Here is a 16,204-nt window from a genome sequence, read left to right as displayed (position 1 = left end):
GCTAAAAATGAAATTTCAATCTGTCCTACTGCCCAGTCATTAAATTTCCTATATCACATTTCATTAAATCAATTGATTCTTAAATATTATTGTTGCAAGGAAGGAGTATACAAAGTGGTAAAAGGGAGATCAGGAGGTACCAGTTCAAATAACAACTTCATTTTTCAGTTTAATATCCATCTTTCAAAATAAAAATATAGCATGTTGTGAATTAGGGAACATGTGGGAGCTGATTACTTCAGTGTTTCCAGATATAACTGGAGGTCCATAAATAGTAGCAAGGATAATTACAGCTATTTATAAATATGGGTGTGAGTATATTTTTTATATAAAATGATATTGTTACATTGTATTTATAATAACAAGTATATCTGCCCTTTATTCTCTTTCCTGGTACAGAATTCCTAAAACCCTTAGAATTTCCTAAGAGCTAAGAGTGATAAACATGTCTTTTATTATTCACAATAAACTCCTTAAAATTACACTTGAGCTTATGTTAATGAGGGGACTATTCAGAAGTCCCAAAGGATCAGAGCTGATTGCCACAGAGTAACCAACCATGTGATTGGAGAGTGGAATTTTAGGGTCCAAACCCCCAGGCTCCACCACCACCTCCTACTGTGGAATTAGACTGGAGATTGAGATCAATCATCAATGGTCAATAATTTAATCATTCATGTCTACCTAAGGAAATCACCATAAAAACCCAAAAGGACAGGGTTCAGAGAATTTCCCAAGCTGGTGAGCATATGCAAGGTTCTGGGAGAATGGATGTGCCCTGAAGAGGACATAGAAGATTCAATATCCCTCCCTACATATTTTGTCTTACGCATCTCTTCTACCTGGTTGTTCTTGAGTTATATCCTTTAATAATAAACTAGTAATCCAATAAATAAGATTTTTTTCCCTAAGTTTCATTTGCTACTATAGCAAATTAATTGAACCAGAAGAGGAAGTCATTTACAGCCAGTTCATCAGAAGCATTGCAAACAACTTGGACTTAAGATTGACATCTGAAAAAGGGAGAGGACTAGGCCATTAATCTGCGTGTTCTAATGTTATCTCTTGGTAGATAGTGTCAGACTTGAGTTAAACTGTAGGGCACTCAGCTGGTATCACAGAATTGTGTGATGTGTGGAAAACCCACATATCTGGTTCCAGAAGTATAGGCATGTATAGAGTATACAGTATAAAGGAAAACACACAAGAGAAAATATAAACATAGCTACATGGTGCCCAGCCTATAGCAAAGTTATCAATATCTGGTAGCTATAATAGTCCTTGCTAACATATATATATATACACATGTATATAAACATGCTTGCTACACACATACACACTCATTTATCCTCCACAACAACCCTATCAGGTAGATAATATTATCTCTAGTTTATGAATGACAATTTGAAGTTTAGAGAATTAAAGTTAACATCCACAGGTTATGCCACTAACAAGTGGCCGAGCCAGGACTTAACCAAGGCATCAAATTCCAGATCTCATTCGGCTAGTTTTGTTTCATGCCCCAAATGGTACATTAAAGGAACTGAGGTTTAGAAAACAAGTATGCATGCACCCTCCAAAAAAATTAAAGCCAACAATAATAGGTGATCTCTTAAGGTGAGAGAGATTATTTGAGCTCCTTCTTTTTTGTGTGTCCCTTTGGTTCTAGAAGTTGTATCTCCAGGTAATTTTTTCATTTCTTCCTTGATTTCCTCATTAAAACAAAAATCATTCAATAATGTGTTGTCTTCCCATATTGGAGTTTTTGCCAGCTTTTTTGTGTGTGGTTGATTTCCAGCTTATAACTTTATGGTCAGAGAAGACTCTTGACATGATTTCAATCTTCATAAGTTTGTTAATACTTAACTTGTGACCCAATAAGTCATTAATCCTAGAGAATGTTCCCATGTATACTTGTGAAAAATGTGATTTCAGTTTTTTTGGGTTGTGGAGCCCTAAAAGTGACTATTTAATTTTTTATTTATAGCTAGTATGTCCTTATTTATTTTCTGTCTAGTTGATCTATCCTTTGGTGGAAGTAGGATGTTTAAGTACTCTGCCACAAATGTATTTTCAGATTTGCTATTGCCTTATATATTTTTATGTGCCTGGATTTGATGCATATATATTAATGATTGTTGTCTTCTTGATCTCTTGTTCTCTTAATCTTAATTATTATGTAATGTCCACCTGCCTCTTACTACCTTTTTAGCTGGAAATCTATTTTATCAGATGTAAATATGACTGTCCCTGCCTTCCTTTGTATCCCATTTGCTTATAGGATTTTTTTCCAATACTTCAATCTGAGCCTATATTTATCACTGGAGCTAAGGTACATTTCCTGGATTTTGTTTTTTAATCCAACCAAACACTTTGTGGTTTTCAATTGGTAAGTTCAATCCATTTACATTTAGACTGATTGATATATGAAGGCCTGCTACTGCAGTTTTGTCCTTAACTTTGTGGTTCTGTTTCCTTGTTCAGTTGTGTGTATTCTTCTATTCAATGCAGATATAAGAGCTTCTTTGAACATTTCTTAGAGGACGAGGTCTAGTGTTTGCAAACTCCTTTAGCTTCTGTTAGAGAATGCCTTCATTTCTCCCTCATATCTGAAGGAGAGCTTTCGCAAGATAATCTTGTCTGGCAATTTTTGTCTTTAAGTATTTTGATCATGGCATTCCATTCTCTCTTTGCCCATAGTGCTCTTTAGAGAAGTCAGATCAGATGTAAGCTTAATTGAGGTTCCTTTATATATTACCTATTTTGTGAATTCTTGCAAGGTTCATTACCCTGTGTCTTGGTAGAGGTCTCATTCCGCTTGTGCAACTTGGTGTTCTGCTTTTTCTTGTATTTGCTCAATTCCAGGGGAAATAAGCGGGGTAAACTGCACCTTCCTGAGCTTTGTCTTCATTACTGGGAACCCATCTGCCAGGCTCACCACAGCACTCACACCCATGTCTCTCACAACTAGATCCATAACACGCACCTTTGTTCTCCCCAGGGACTGATGAAACCAGTTTATGCATTGGTATTCTTTTCTTCCCCCACTTACCTCTTTGTTTCCTTAAATTGAATTTTCTCCACATCTCTTCTGTCACTTTTGGTCAGCAATAGTCTTGGGCAATTGCCAGGTCCTCTGGTTTTGTCCCACATTGTAGTATATTCTGAGCTCAATGTATATTTAAACTTTTCAATGTATTCTCCCTGGAGAAAAGAAAGGACTTCATTTTACATCTTCTCAACAAGCACCACAATGACTGACAATTCTAAGCAATAGCAAACATGTTTAGGAGTATAAATTGGTGTAACCACTTTGAAAATATCTTTGACTTATTTGTTGGATCATACATTGTTTGGATCATACATGATCCAATAACTACTCTACATGCACAAACACACGAGTGAATACGTGCACCAAAGGACAGAATGCTCACAGCAGTATTATTTGTAAAATCCACAAATGAAATCAACTAGTGTCCAGTAACATTGAAATGGATAAAATAGGGCCTCCCTGGTGGCGCAAGGGGTTAAGCACCGTACTATGAAGCAATCCACAGCCTCTGCAGCATGAGTTCGATCCCTGGCCGGCCAGGGAGTAACCCACATGGCGCAGCAGACCTCTCCTTCCTTGCCCGCTGCTCCCCTCAGCAGTGTATTTCAGTCAATCTGCCTGTTCTGTTCCCCACTCTGTCTCTGGTGATTCCTCTCACCCCCCGCATCTCTGGCCTGTACCCCAACTCTTGTATGCATAAATAAATAAATCTTAAAAAAAAGAAAAAAAGGATAAAATAAAATGTTGTCACCTGCATGCTTCAGAAATACAATTCAGCAATGACAAAGAGCTATTGCAACACACAATATGGATGATTAACACATAATGTTAAGCAAAAGAAGCCAGATACAAAAGAGTATGTACATATAATTTCAAAGTTCATTAACAGCAAAATTAGTATATGGTGAAAGAAGTTAGAATGGTAGCTACATTAGATAACAGGTGATAGTAACTAGGGAGATACTACAGTAAACCAAATTTACATAGTGTCTTCTCCTGTAACTCTCACCATACCAATCACTTCTTTGACAAAATCCTAAGCTCTTATCCCTTGTCCTGATGCATCTGTCTGACAATTGCTTTACCTTGAATTGATACAGTTGTCTGCCTTCAGTGGTCCCACCTATACACTAGAAAAGAAATTGAAAATTTCACCTTTTATGGCTGTTTTACATTTCTGCATATTCATAATATCTAACTTCATGTCCCTAAAAGCTATTTTTATATGTCCCTAATTAGCTATCTTTTCACTTTCCCTAATCATTAGCTGAAATATATCATTTAAATAATAAAAACTACAGAATTATTAGCATCTATCAGTACCACCACAGTATTTATAACTGTGTCTACAGTAACTTTGTCACCAACAGAAATCAGTTTGCACCAAATTATAGTTATTAAAGGTATCTGACAATATCACTTCCACTCATCACTATTTTGAAATTATAGTAGTTATTAGATTTGATACTAGGCTATGCAATTTTATGCATTTTAGTAACATATCTGTAAAATTTTATCTATCGAAAGTTAGAGAATGATTCCTCCCCTTGAATCTGGGTCAAGTTCAATGACTCACATATAACTAACAGAATGTAGTGGAAGTGATGCTACATGATTCAAAACAAAGTAGCTTTCACCTTGCTTTCTAAATTCAAGCACTGGGAACCCTGAGCCACTATATAGGAAAACCAACTACCTTAAAGCCATCAAAGTCGCATAGAGCAGGGAGCTCAAGTTCACGTATTATGCCCAATTTTCTAGTTGTTTCCAGGGGGAGGGCAATTCTGAAGAAGCTTAAGTTCAAATGTAATTAGCAAAACTTACATAAAGAACTGAACACACTGTCTGCTCTTAAAATGATACTCAAATGTACACACATACAAAGCTCCTCATGCTATACAGTATTACCAGTAACGCTCCTTGAAAAATGTTCTCTATGGTAGCTGTTATCACTAACTTCCCACTCTTTAACTGAGCATATTCTGACTCTACCATCACTACATTGAAAGAGTTCTTATCATACTCTCTATGGCCATTGTAGGTGAGCAAATATTTACAACCCAAAATATGTTTTCTTAGCAAAAGGCTGATTGATAGGAGGGCTCTAAAGGCTGAGTAGAAGTTATGTTTATATGTTTACACATAAACTTCTATGAGTGCATGTCCTTGCAGAAAGTCATTTATAGTCAAAAGGTATGGAAAAGCAAGGTATGAATAATTACCCAGTATTTGAATTGACAATATGCATCCCGAAATCACCCACACATAGTTGGCACCTAGTATAAGTGCTTATATGTGCTGTAGCAAAGAAATGCAAATAAATCCTGCAAATTTTCATCAGGCCAAGTAGTAAGCAGGCACACACCTAAACACAGAGCAGGAGTGTACAATTGGCCTCCTTGCTGTAACTCTAATCCTCATAAGCATATCATCAGTGGCAAAATCTGAACTGGCAGATAAATATTTCACAACTCATGATTCAAATGATATTTGTCCCTTCACCTATTTGGACCTTATCCTATATCTTTCAACTTACCCAATTCTTTCCCCTGGGAATTTAAGTCAATTTAATTTTTTTTTTTAAGATTTATTTATTTATTTATTTATTTATACAAGCACTGGGTACAGTCAGAAGCGCGGGAGGGTGAGAGAATTCACCAGAGCCAGAGCGGGGAGCAGAGCGGGCAGAAGTACACTGCTGAGGGGGGCGGCAGGAGATGTCTGCTCGCCATGTGGGACCCTCCTCCCGTGGCGGGGAGCAGCGGGGGATCGAATCGGCGCTGCAGAGGCTGTGGGCAGCTTCCCAACCCAGCGCTCAACCAATGTGCCACCTGGGAGGCCCTGATTTAATTTTAAATTGATGCAATAGACCATGCTATTCATGCACCTTAATTTGTTTGGTGAGCCTTCTATTTCATTACCTCTACCACAGCTTGCATAGTAGTTTACTTGGAGGCTACCATTGCATCAAGTTATCATTCATGTGACAGCTCAATTCAACCAATAATCAATCTACGAAACCCTGCTTTAGTACCTCTCATTTTGTCTTGTTCACAGCCTTGTTTCTATATGCCATTTATCACATCACACTATGATTAACAGTTAGCTCCTCTCTCCCTCAGTCTTGTGAGCTCTTTGAGACCAGGCTAAATTTTATTTTCTTTGTCTCAAAATTTAGCAAAGTACCACCAACAAAGTAACTACTAAAAGAACTGCTGCGGATACATTCCCTCCTTCTAAGATTGGTGTAATTTACTGAGCAGCAAAACCCTGCCTGGGCACAGAGTAGGTAGAACAGCAGCAAGTGACAGGGGTGTAGAGTAGTATCACCAGCTAGTGTGGGCCTTGAAGGACCTTTCCTATTTATTTATCTCACATTTTTCACTTGGCTGGTTAAAAACACAGTCTGGCCCCACTCCCACCCCACACCTGAAAACAGTTGAACATTATCGAGGAACTAGCTCGAGCTCACGCTTTTAGAGGAATAAAATCCACTTTAAAAATCAAGACATTAGGGACACAAGGAAGATATTGTTTCTTCCTTCAGAAAATTACAAGCCCCTTTCTGGAGCCGACATCCCACCAGAAATAATAATAATAATAATAATAATAATAACAATAACAATAACACAACTATTTTTACAATTTACAATAAAGAAAGGCATTTTGGGAATATATGTCGCTTGAATGAAAGAAATAAAATAAATGGTGAGACCTTAAATAAAGGATCTGGTCTATTCTTGAGATGCTTTTAACTCATTCATTTCTCCTAGATGATGAGGTCTGGGGTGTAAACATTCGGCAACGCACACGTAGAGCTTTGCGATACGCTCCAAGTTTGCCAAACCGCATGTTGTAAGAGATGCCCTAGGGACCTCTCAATTCCCTAGCCTCCAAGAACAGTGGACAAAATGCTGTGAACTTCTGAAGCAACTATTGCCTCACCTTGAATCATTCGCCAGTTCACGCCGCCCCGCCTTTTGGAGCTCAGAGGCCTCCGGGCACGGTCCGCTCTAGGCGGCTCCGGGCCGATCTCTATGGTGGCGCTGAGCCTCTCTAGCCCGCGCTCGCGGTCCTCTCGGTGGTAGCGCCGGACGAGCAGAAAAGCTTGGTCGGGTCGGCGGGGAGGGACCCGGGCGCTCCCGGAACTCGGGCGGAGGAGAGCTCGCGCTGAGGTGGACCGGGCCAGGGTTAGTTCTGGGGAGGAATGGAGGTTTGTAGCGGGTTCCCCGGGTGGGGAGGAAGCCGGCGCAGCGTCAGGGAGGTCCCGGAGGGGTGGTCGGGGAGGAGGCCCAGACGCGTGCGGGGACGCTCGGCCGCCGTCTGGGCCTCTGCAGTCGTGCGCCCTGGACACCCCCTCGCTCCCCGCCCCGCGCACCCCACATTCGCCTATGGCCCCCCTTTGTTAAGGCCCAGCACGGTTTGTACCTCCTCCGTCCCGGGTTGTCGCCTCTCTTCTGGAGACCTGAGGCGCTCAAAGCCGTGGTTTAGGCTTGTACTGTTTATTATCTTTTTATATATTTTTTAACATCATTTTTCATTTTTGCACAATGTATGCATTTTCATCTTGGTTATATTCCCCATACAATTCCCACCCCCCTTTATTTTGACCCTAATCCCTCCTCCTTCCCCCCTCCCCACCCTCTACGTGTCTCTGGTTTATAGTTGCTTGTTGATTTTGAATTTTACTTTATTAAAGTCAGTCATTTTCCTGCCCGCTTATTTAGGTTTTTTAGATTCCTGCTATGAGTGAGACCATCCGGTATTTTTCTTTTTCTTTCTGGCTTATTTCGCTGAGCATGATCCCTTCCAGCGCCATCCATGTTGCTGCAAATTGCATGTGTTTTTCTTTTTTGAATGCTGAGTAATATTCCATGGTGTATATGCACCACATCTTCTTGATCCAGTCATCTATTTTTGGGCATTTGGGTTGTTTCCAAAGCTTAGCTATTGTAAATAGTGCTGCTATAAACATAGGGGTGCAGGTGTTCTTTGGAATTGATTTTTCTGTGTCCTTTGGGTAAATAGCTAGGAGTGGAATTGCTGGATCATATGGAAGCTCTATGTTTAGTAGGTCCAGAAATCTCCACACAGCTCTCCATAGTGGTTGGACCAGTTTGCACTCCCACCAGCAGTTCAGGAGAGTTCCTTTTTCTCCACAACCTGGCCAACATTTGTTGTTGCCAGTTTTTTTTTAATATGTGCCATTCTCACTGGTGTAAGATGGTATCTCATGGCAGTTTTGATTTGCATTTCCCTGATTACAAGTGATGCTGAACATTTTTTCATATGCCTGTAGCGTAGAGGACAAATAGTATGCTTTTTACGTAGTGTGAACATAGTTTTCATTGGACGTATCTTGTGGCTTTAAACATTTTGAATAACTGTGAATCTAGGGCCTTAGCATGTGGTCACCCCAGGATTGGAGTGGGGAAAACCAGAGTCTGAGGAACCTAGGAACATAGATTCAAGGAAATTCAGCCTTTTTGGTGTGAGATTCATGTATTCATTCAAAAAACTTAAGTATCTATTAGTGACTGTGTGTGATTAGAGAAGGTGCAGCTGTAAACAAGACTCTGATGCTTTGCCCTCACAGAGCTTAATGTATAATGGAAAGAACTAACAAGTAATAAGCCTGTATTGAGTTCTAAAAAGGGCAGTCCCTGAAGTTATTCACCTTGGGTGATATAAAAAATAAACCATATAGTTCCTGTCTCCCAGCAGCTGAAAGAAGGTTGAAAGTGTTGTCCAAGCATGAGTAAGAATACTAGAACAATAGTGTTTGCGGAAGACTCAACAGATAGGTGCGGACCTGGTGCTGTCTTGAAGGACAACTTATCATTGCTTGGCACAAAAAGAGCTAAGGGCTCCAAGCAGCAAACACCAGAAAGACAAAGTGTAAAGGAACTTTGCAAGTACAGTAATTTTACCTGAAGGACATTGTATTTGGGGCAATGCCCTTCTGAAGTGGTAGACAGTCTTAATGCAAGAAAAAGTCCAAGATGCAGACTCTTTTAAAGAAATTATGAAATAAAAACAAAAAACAATTAACAAAGAGAAGCGTTAGTCAAATGTTATTGTAAGAGGTGAAAAGGGAGCTATTGTAATGAAAAGAATTCTCTGACCAAGAAATCTACCAGCATTCAAAGAAGTAAACAATGCTAGAATAAAACTCTTTGTAGAGCCTTTATTCTTTTGTAGGTCCATTATTGTTTTGCCCTGAGTCCAGGTTATTGGGGTTATTTACTGGTTCTGGCAGAGGGTAGCCCAGAATTCAGAGACCTTAGGGAAAGAGAAAAACTTAAGTTTGATTAATGAGCATTTTTATTCCAATTGATCGTGGGAACAAGCAGTTCAGCTAATCATTCTTAAATTCACAAATGAAGCAGAGAATGAGAATTTGGAACATCTTTGTCCTAGATATAAGAATAGGACTTTCTTTCATATTAAATTACCATATGGAGAATGGTGGGTGGATTTTTTTAACATTGGCTTTTAAAGAACCAGGAGCATGGGTCTCAGGTAAAATTCAACATGTCAAAGGCATATGTGCTATTTGAAGTGGAAAATAATTAATATACAAATAAAATTCATCCAAACTTCTATATACAAAGACCTTAGAAGACCATTGACTCATTCAGGAATTAAATGTTAGTATTTCTAAATCCTCTATCACTAGTTGTAGCTTGAAGGTACTTGAAGACTTGGATCTCACTTGTATCGTGGTGAAATCTTCCGAAAAGATGGGGCACAAAAACTATGTCAGGTCTAAATGAAGATACTCAAAGTTTGTTTGTTAATGATTTGCATGTTATCCCACAAGAAACAGAAACATTTTTTTCCTATGTGTAACTTGCAACGAAAGGGGGGAGAAAGAGGAATAAAGTCAAGATTAAAGATAAAATTAGAACATATGATTTTTATTTACCATTATAATTGGCAAGAACACTAGTAAGTAAATCAGTTCAAATGGCAATCAAAAGAACACATAATTTTGAGATTAATTAGAAAAATGAGCAAATGGCTACAAGCTTCTCATCTTCCACAGTGGGGCAGGGAGTCAGTTGAACCTCCACCAGACAGAATTTACAAGAAAAAGACAAGAATTATTTTCATTACTGTTAGTTATCTGCAGTTCTTAGTTTGTAAAATAGTTCAAATGCAAGTAAAGATTGAGAGCCCCCATGTCATCAGAATGTGAAACTCCTAAGAGCTATGCTCTCAATAGTGCACTTTTTCACTGAAGCAGATATTTTTCTTTGTACCTATTGTATCAAATTGACAACTGCTCAGGTGTCAAACTTCCTGAAAGGCAGTTACCTATGTATAATATGTTTTCTCTCATTTTTCGGTGTGTTCTATAAATGTAGAAAATGCTTGATAAATGTTTGATTGAATTATCCAGAGGCTCTGCATCTCAAACTGTAATGATTTATCTAGGGATCTTAAAATGCAGATTCTAATTTAGTTGGTGTAAGACCTTATACCTTATTAAAATTATACATTTATAATCACTCCCTAGTGCATCCTCTCAGAAGTATCCATAAATTTGCTGTTATCCCATATATTTCAGTATGTGGTCATGGTTTCACTCATAAACATATTGTTGTGTGTTTAAAATTTACATAAATCATAAAATTTACATAAATGATGTATTGTCCTTTTGCAGCTTTTTTCACCTGTCTTCCAAATATAACTATGATATTTTTTCACTGTCCCGTAGGAGTCACCTGTATGAGTAAATCTCATTTTCTCCTTTACAGTTAGGTTCTCCTTTACAGTTAGGTTGTTTCCAGTTTTTACTGCCATCAAACAGGGGATGCTGACTCCTTGTGTATAACCTTTGTTCCTATGAAATGTATATTACTCTAGCACAGACACTGTAACTGAAAGTGAAGGTACTGGAGTGTGCACTTCCTCACTCTTGTGAACCATTGCTAAAAACACTGTAAAAGTAGTTGCAGCAATTTACATTCCTGCCACTGTATAAAGAAGCATGTAAAAGTTGACCATGTTTTAGCCAGCACTAGGTTATCAGATTAACTTTTGCCAAGCAGATGTTTGAAAAATAGTATTTAATTTGCATTTTGCTGATAACCATGAGGATGAACATTTTTGCATGCATTTATTGATTATTTTGTCAAGTTATAACGTATTTTGGATAATCTAACAACTTTTTTTTTTAATTTATTTATTTTATTTTTATTTATACAAGCACTGGGTACAGGCAGAAGCACGGGAAGGTGAGAGAATTCACCAGAGCGGGGAACAGAACAGGTAGACCGACGAAATACACTGCTGAGGGGAGCAGCGGGCGGCAGGAGAGGTCTGCGCGCCACGTGGGACGGGATGGAACTGGCGCTGCAGAGGCTGCGGGCAGCTTCGCAGCCCAGCGCTCAACCGCTGCGCCACCGGAGAGGCCCTAATCTAACAACTTTTAAGTGGCTTTTTTCTCCTTTAAAGAAAATACTTAATCTCACACAAATGTAATCATTTTTTTCTTTAATATGTGGTTTCTTGTTTGAGAAATTTTTCTCTAACCTTGTGTCACAAAACTTCTATGTTTTATTATAAACATCTTTACAATTTTTCTTTCATGTTTATTTAATCCATCTGGGAATTAATATTTATTTGTGAGAAACAGATTCTATTCTTTTTCCATATGGTTAGTTATCCAAGCATCTTTTATTAAATCCATTTTCCAATAGTGTGTAATACCTATTGATTTATAATACCACATGCCATACACCAAGCTCTCATCTTTCATGGATCTGTCTGTATTATACCAAAAGCATACTGTTTTAATTATAGTAGTAGTTTTATAGCAAATCACTTTTGTTTTTCTTCTAGATTATTGTGAACCTTTATTCTTCCATATAAACCAGGTTAAGTGCCAAGGTAGGAGTGGGCGGAACACCTGAAGGGATTTTGATTGAAATCGTTTTGAATTTATAATTCTTGGAGAATTGACATTTACTAGAGTCAGACTCTTGATATATATTCCTACATTTATTTAGCATGCCTTTTTTTGTCCTCTGCTTGATAGCTTTCACCATTGAAGTCTTGTGTGTCTTGTTTAAGATACCATAAAAAATACCTAACATGGCTTTGGTTTTTAGCATCCTCAGTAAATTACCTTTCTAGTTCATATTTCTTGTTTCTTTTCAATCCTTATATCTGTTATGTGGTGTTAAATGAAAGCTGTGATAGCAAATATTCTTATGTGGGTCTAAGGAATCTTCTAATGATAAAATTAAGTATACTGTGTTTATTGTGGTCTGTCAGTAAGTACCTTTTTATGTCTTTCTTGCAGTTTTTTTACTTTTATCAATTGTTTTTTCATTTTTCCAGATAAAAAGTTTGTAGCATAAATCTAACATTTTCTTAAGAATTCAGTTAAGTTTTTCTTTATTGTTTAGGGTGATCAGCATGTGACCTACAAGAGAGAGAGATCTCTAGACAAAATAAAAGAGGAGAATTTGGTAAAATCAAGAATGATGGATCCATGTTCAGTTGGAGTCCAGCTTCGTACTACAAATGAATGCCATAAAACCTACTATACTCGTCACACAGGTTTCAAGACTTTGCAAGAATTGTCATCAAATGATATGCTTTTACTTCAACTTAGAACTGGAATGACGCTTTCTGGGAACAATACAATTTGCTTCCATCATGCAAAAATTTACATTGACAGATTTGAGGATTTGCAGAAGTCATGTTGTGACCCATTTAACATACACAAAAAATTAGCCAAAAAAAATTTGCATGTAATTGACTTAGATGATGCCACTTTTCTGAGTGCAAAATTTGGAAGACAACTTGTACCTGGCTGGAAACTTTGTCCAAAATGTACACAGATAATCAATGGAAGTGTGGATGTTGATTCTGAAGACCGACAGAGAAGAAAGACGGATTCAGATGTATGTATAGTTGTCATTTTTTCTCCATTGTTACTTGTACAGTGGGATTTTGTTTAACTGTAAGAAAACCATATTTGCATTACTATTATAGTAATTAGCATGAAGTGAATATAAAGTTGGGTTGGTAAAAATAAATGATGTTTCTAAATATCTTCCTATATCTAGATTGGTTGATTTAAAAAAAAACTGGTTTGGTAAAGGAATAACATGCAGGTTATTTCTATTTATGTAGGTTAAATTGTAATATGCCCAAGACTCTAAACTGCAACTCCTAGTGCTAAGACATTAAAAGTGTCGTTTTAAAACATTTTGGGAAAGCTAGGACTTTAAGAGTTTCTTTTCTAATTCCAAAGAAGCAGCAAGTCTATAAAACGGGATGAATTCCCCTTTTTATAAAGTAATTGTGAAAATTACTGCTTTAAAAACAGAGAAGTGATTTGAAATAATGGTTTATTTCTACCTGTCTTTCTCCTTTGGCAGTGCCCATTCCTCTTCAGGTTATTAAGATGCATGGGTGTTCCCTTTAGTTTTGAATTCTTACTTGGCATGGTGAAGGCTAACTGTAGGACACACTGTTCAAAAATAATACATATTTAGACTGTAACATTTAATAATGTATAGTTCTCTTATTCACCTGCCTGAATCCAGATTACTTAACTATATCAGAATAATTTAAGATTTCATAAAACTATCTTTGGAATAAAACAAGGACATATCTGTCACAAGAACACCTCTCAAAATTTTTATTTATAACCATTTTATAATTCTTGCTGTTGGGATATTAAGGTAATTAAAATCTGTAATTACATGCAGTGTTTTCCGTTTGTTCTCCCCATAGAGACACATCTTTGGGACCAATGTTACCTTGTTCATACTAAGCACCTGCTACAGCTGTCACTTTAGATGTCTCTTCCACTTTATCCATTGTTTTTATGGAATGTATCACATGAAACTTCTTTTCCCCAAGTAATAAACCCTTAATCATTAAAAAAAATCACCAAAGCCTTTTAAAAAAATTATGATATTTCAGAACTTGAATCCTTATTACTTCTCTGTTTTCAAAAACATAATAATGGAGCCTTTTCTTAAGGACTCAAGTTCATTATATGGAACCTCACTTATTTGCCATTGGGTTATACAAATTTTTTTCTGCCAGCTCTTCTTATGTTGGCAGCAGCCATTATAGTTATCACCAAGCTTGCCCCCTTCTAATACTCTAGAAATTGAAAGTAGATAATGAAAATTTAATAAATTAAACTTGTGAGTGTAGTCCCAAGCTATGTAGATTTTGTTGCACTTGGGCTCTAAATCCTTTTATCTTTGTGAGTTCCAGACTCTCTTCTAAATTAAGGAATAATCTGGATTAACATTAAGTGGAATATGAATCTATTTATATTCTGATGTCAAAATTTGAGTTGATAATTGGTTTATTTTTATTCAGGGAAGAACTGCCAAAGCTTTGAGGTCATTACAATTTGCAAACCCAGGAAAGCAAACTGAATTTGCTCCAGAAACTGGCAAAAGAGAGAAAAGGAGGCTCACCAAAAATGCAACTGCTGGTTCAGACAGGTAGGCTATGTGTTACTCAAGACACATGGTAATTGGTTGCTTTACAGCTGTATTGTATCCTTGTGCCTTCATTTTTTATTTTCTCAGTAGAATCTTGAGTTGACTAACCTAGAGTTAGTATGAACCTCTAAGAGCTTTATATAAAATTAAGGCATCCTTTCAGCAAAAAAATTTTGTTTCTGAGAATCATTGAAGGGAGCAAGATAATATTTTTGGCACAAGAGTTAAAATAATTAAAACATACTTCTAAAAAGTAAAATACTCTGAAAAATATTAATACTTTGTCATTGGTAGATCTGTGAGGGCATTTTAAACGTAATTAAATTGTATAAAAAAAGCAAGGTTGCTTTTTATTTTTTACTTCTCTGAAATAGAACAGCTATGGTACAGTCAATGAGTAGGACAACTAAATTGTTTAAATGACTTTTTAAAATGAGCATTTCTAAAGTATAAATTGATAAAGAAATGTTAGTATAATTGGAATTGTGTCTACATATGCCATTTATTCCATCTGTTAAGGTTTTCCATTGAGTTGTTGTAAGTATTTTTGACCACATTTTCTGGAGACCTTTAAGGACACAAGAAATAGACTAATCAAAGTATGAAAACCAAGAAGGTAGTATATTCTAATAAAAATAAAACTATTCACAAAGTAGTAAAGAGATGGTCGCTAATAAAAATATAGCACTGTTAACTAGCCATTCATTTCTTTTTAAGGTATGGGGAAAATAGTTTTAACAGAAACACACTTATTTTTTAACAAAATTCTTGTCCTGACTTTTATAAATGGACTTTAAGGGCATATGCATTTTTTTTTGGATTTGTCTTAACACTTTAATGTGTTGTCTTTTTTCATATGAGCTTATTTACAACTAATTATAAAGTTGCCTCTAGTCTGGTCAGTTATGTACCATTTTGGCAGGACTTCATCCCTAGTTGAAGATATTTTACTTCCTTAATTGTTTTATCACCTTATTTTTAATTCAGTCATCAAAAATATTATAATTTGTGATATGTAATTCACCTTGTCTTTTATTTATTTTACAGACAAGTGATACCGGCAAAGAGTAAGGTCTATGATAGCCAGGGTCTCCTGATTTTCAGTGGAATGGACCTTTGTGACTGCCTTGATGAAGACTGCTTGGGGTGTTTCTATGCTTGTCCTGCCTGTGGTTCAACCAAATGTGGAGCTGAGTGTCGCTGTGACCGCAAATGGCTGTATGAGCAAATTGAAATTGAAGGAGGAGAAATAATTCATAATAAACATGCTGGATAATTTGGGGTGTCAAACTGCAATCTTTACAGGTCTTTTCTCTGTTTCTAAATTTCTACTATTCTGATATATATTTAAAAGTTGAATGCCAAATGACAAAAATTTGAAAACCGCCTTAACATGCATTGATACTACATTTTGGGTGCTGTAAGATCTATTATTTGATATAAATTTATATGGGCTATTGCTCAGCAGTCAACTTTAAACCAGTCTGGGTCAGTGTAACCAAGTAGGATATAAGCAGTCCCCTCTTTGCACAATTCTCATAAAATTTAGTGATGACTTAAACACCACCAGTCCCCTAATAGCACAGTTCAAATTTCAGTGACCACAGTTTATTAACTGTGAGTGATTACATGACACACTTCTGCTAACTTTTTAAGTCCAAAA

The 16,204-nt window shown here is 36.9% G+C and overlaps 1 protein-coding gene across 1 annotated transcript; it reads left to right on the top strand.

Moving 5' to 3' along the window:
• Nucleotides 1-12,506: 12,506 nt before the first annotated feature.
• On the top strand, nt 12,507-15,817 carry ARL14EP (ARF like GTPase 14 effector protein; the record flags this gene model as incomplete). Its single annotated transcript, XM_084255920.1, has 3 exons — nt 12,507-12,972; nt 14,414-14,541; nt 15,589-15,817. Exons 1-3 carry the CDS (start codon nt 12,547-12,549, stop codon nt 15,815-15,817), a joined length of 783 nt encoding a protein of 260 aa, XP_084112046.1. The 5' UTR covers nt 12,507-12,546.
• Between the last annotated feature and the right edge of the window lie 387 nt (nt 15,818-16,204).

The sequence above is a fragment of the Talpa europaea genome (assembly GCF_964194135.1).
Source record: "Talpa europaea genome assembly, chromosome: 1".
NCBI classification, from domain to species: Eukaryota; Metazoa; Chordata; class Mammalia; order Eulipotyphla; family Talpidae; genus Talpa; species Talpa europaea.
Note: the sequence above shows the minus strand (reverse complement) of the source record. Positions and strands in the feature narration are given on the sequence as shown.